This window comes from Penaeus vannamei, chromosome 27 (genome assembly GCF_042767895.1).
Source record: "Penaeus vannamei isolate JL-2024 chromosome 27, ASM4276789v1, whole genome shotgun sequence".
NCBI classification, from domain to species: domain Eukaryota; kingdom Metazoa; phylum Arthropoda; class Malacostraca; order Decapoda; family Penaeidae; genus Penaeus; species Penaeus vannamei.
In genome coordinates, this window is record NC_091575.1 from 14,953,678 (window position 1) to 14,955,554 (window position 1,877).

The window sequence follows — 1,877 nt, forward strand, 5'->3', positions numbered from 1 at the left end:
TATATATATATATATATATATATATAAAATATAATATATATATATATATATATATATATATATATATATATATATATATATATATATAAAATATAATATATATATATATATATATATATATATATATATATATATATATATATATATATATATAAGAAAGATATAGAAGAAAAGAGTGTAAGGAATGGGTGTGAGAGAGAGAGAGAGCGAAGAAAAGTGGACAAAACAAGGGGCAATGAAGCAAAGAAACAGAGACACCGACCGCCATTCCTCCGCCCATCTGCCGCGCGAGAAAGAACACAGCGCCGTTTTCCGGGCCATGGGTCACGGCGAACGACCCCGGAAAGAGGGCGTTCACCTCCACCAAGCCATGAGCCAACCGAGCGTGGCTCACTCTCAGCCTGGCTCTCCCTGGGACGACAACGACCCCGTCAGCTCTGGGGCCGATGGTGATTGCTACTTCTAACCGCCTGGCGCTGTGACCTCCATGAGCATTCTGCTGAGGAGGACAATGGTTGTTTCTCCAGCTGAGGTTGGTTGGTGGAAATATCGGGCGCAATAGGACACTGGAGAGATCAGGGGTGAAGTTCAGTGGATTTAAGGCCTTGTTATATTACACAGTGTAAGCGAAGCCCTATATTAACATGTTCATCACACACATGAGGTCGAGGGAGTAAACGGAATGATGTCGCATTTCCATCGATGTTACTTACATGTCATATAAATCGTCATAAAACCATCATTATTCGGATATCAATAATTCACTACCGTTCTAAGCTGCTCATTACTATCTAGACTATGGACTGGTATATAAATACCAGCTCGGGCGTACGTGGGAGAGTTCCTTCCTGTCCGTTTTTACACCATCTTCCCCATCATATGCCTTAGTGCACTTGGGAGCCATTTTGCCTTATCCCTCGTGAGACATACCCTCTCCTCCTCTCTGCCACCTTCTTTTCTTTTCTTTTCTTTTCTTCTTTCTTTCTTTTTGAGTGGTAGAGGCACCAAAGCCACTGACATTGCGGTCTGATACCATTGAAGCTTCGTCCGGTGAAACTTTCTAAATCAATTACAAGAATTTCTTTATCATTCATAGTATCAACATCTGTCTGAGCGCTAATATCAAGGGCGAATCGAAATTCATTTTACATTTTTCCTTTTTTAATGAAGAGGAGATGAAAAGATAATATTGAATGGCATGATCAAGGAAGAGAATGACACTTTTAAGATCAGCTGAAGCAGAAAATTGAAAAGATTGGAAAGAGTTTGAGGAGAAAGAGAGGGAGGGAGGGAGAAAAAGAGAGAAAGAGAGAGGAAGAGGGAGAGAGAGGGGGGAGAGGAAGAGGGAGAAGAAGATGGAGAGGGAGTGAGAGTGAGAGTGACAGTAGTAGTGAGAGTAAGAGTGAGAGTGAGGGTGAGGGTGAGAGCGAGAGTGAGAGTGAGGATGAGGGTGAGTTTGTGGGTGAGAGCGAGAGTGAGGGTGAGGGTGAGTATGAGGGTGAGGGTGACAGTGAGAGCAAGAGCGAGAGTGAGTTTGAAGGTAAGGGTGAGAGTAAGAGTGAGAGCGAGAGTGAGAGTGAGGGTGTAGATGAGTTTGAGGGTGAGGGTGAGAGAGAGAAGGAGAGTGAGGGTGAGGGTGAGGGTGAGAGAGAGAAGGAGAGTGAGGGTGAGGGTGAATTTGAGGGTGAGGGTGAGGATGAGAGTGAGAGCGAGAGTGAGAGTGAGAGCGAGAGTGAGGGTGAGAGCAAGAGTGAGAGTAAGGTTGAGGGTGAGAGTGAGAGAGAGAAGCCATCCATCCAACCCTTCCAGCTACCTCTTCCTGGTTCTTCCTCTTTGCTTCTGCTTCTCCCGTGTTACTTGCCTCTTCCTCCTGTTGT

At 44.2% G+C, this 1,877-nt stretch overlaps 1 protein-coding gene across 1 annotated transcript in view; it reads left to right on the forward strand.

The window, feature by feature from the left end:
* The first annotated feature begins 487 nt into the window (after positions 1–487).
* LOC138866840 (germ cell nuclear acidic protein-like) overlaps positions 488–1,877 on the forward strand; it is a 4,746-nt gene continuing 3,356 nt past the window's right edge. The window contains exons 1-2 of the mRNA XM_070140641.1: positions 488–532; positions 1,468–1,642. Coding sequence (XP_069996742.1) covers positions 488–532; positions 1,468–1,642 — 220 coding nt within the window. The remainder of the gene's footprint in view (positions 533–1,467; positions 1,643–1,877) is intronic.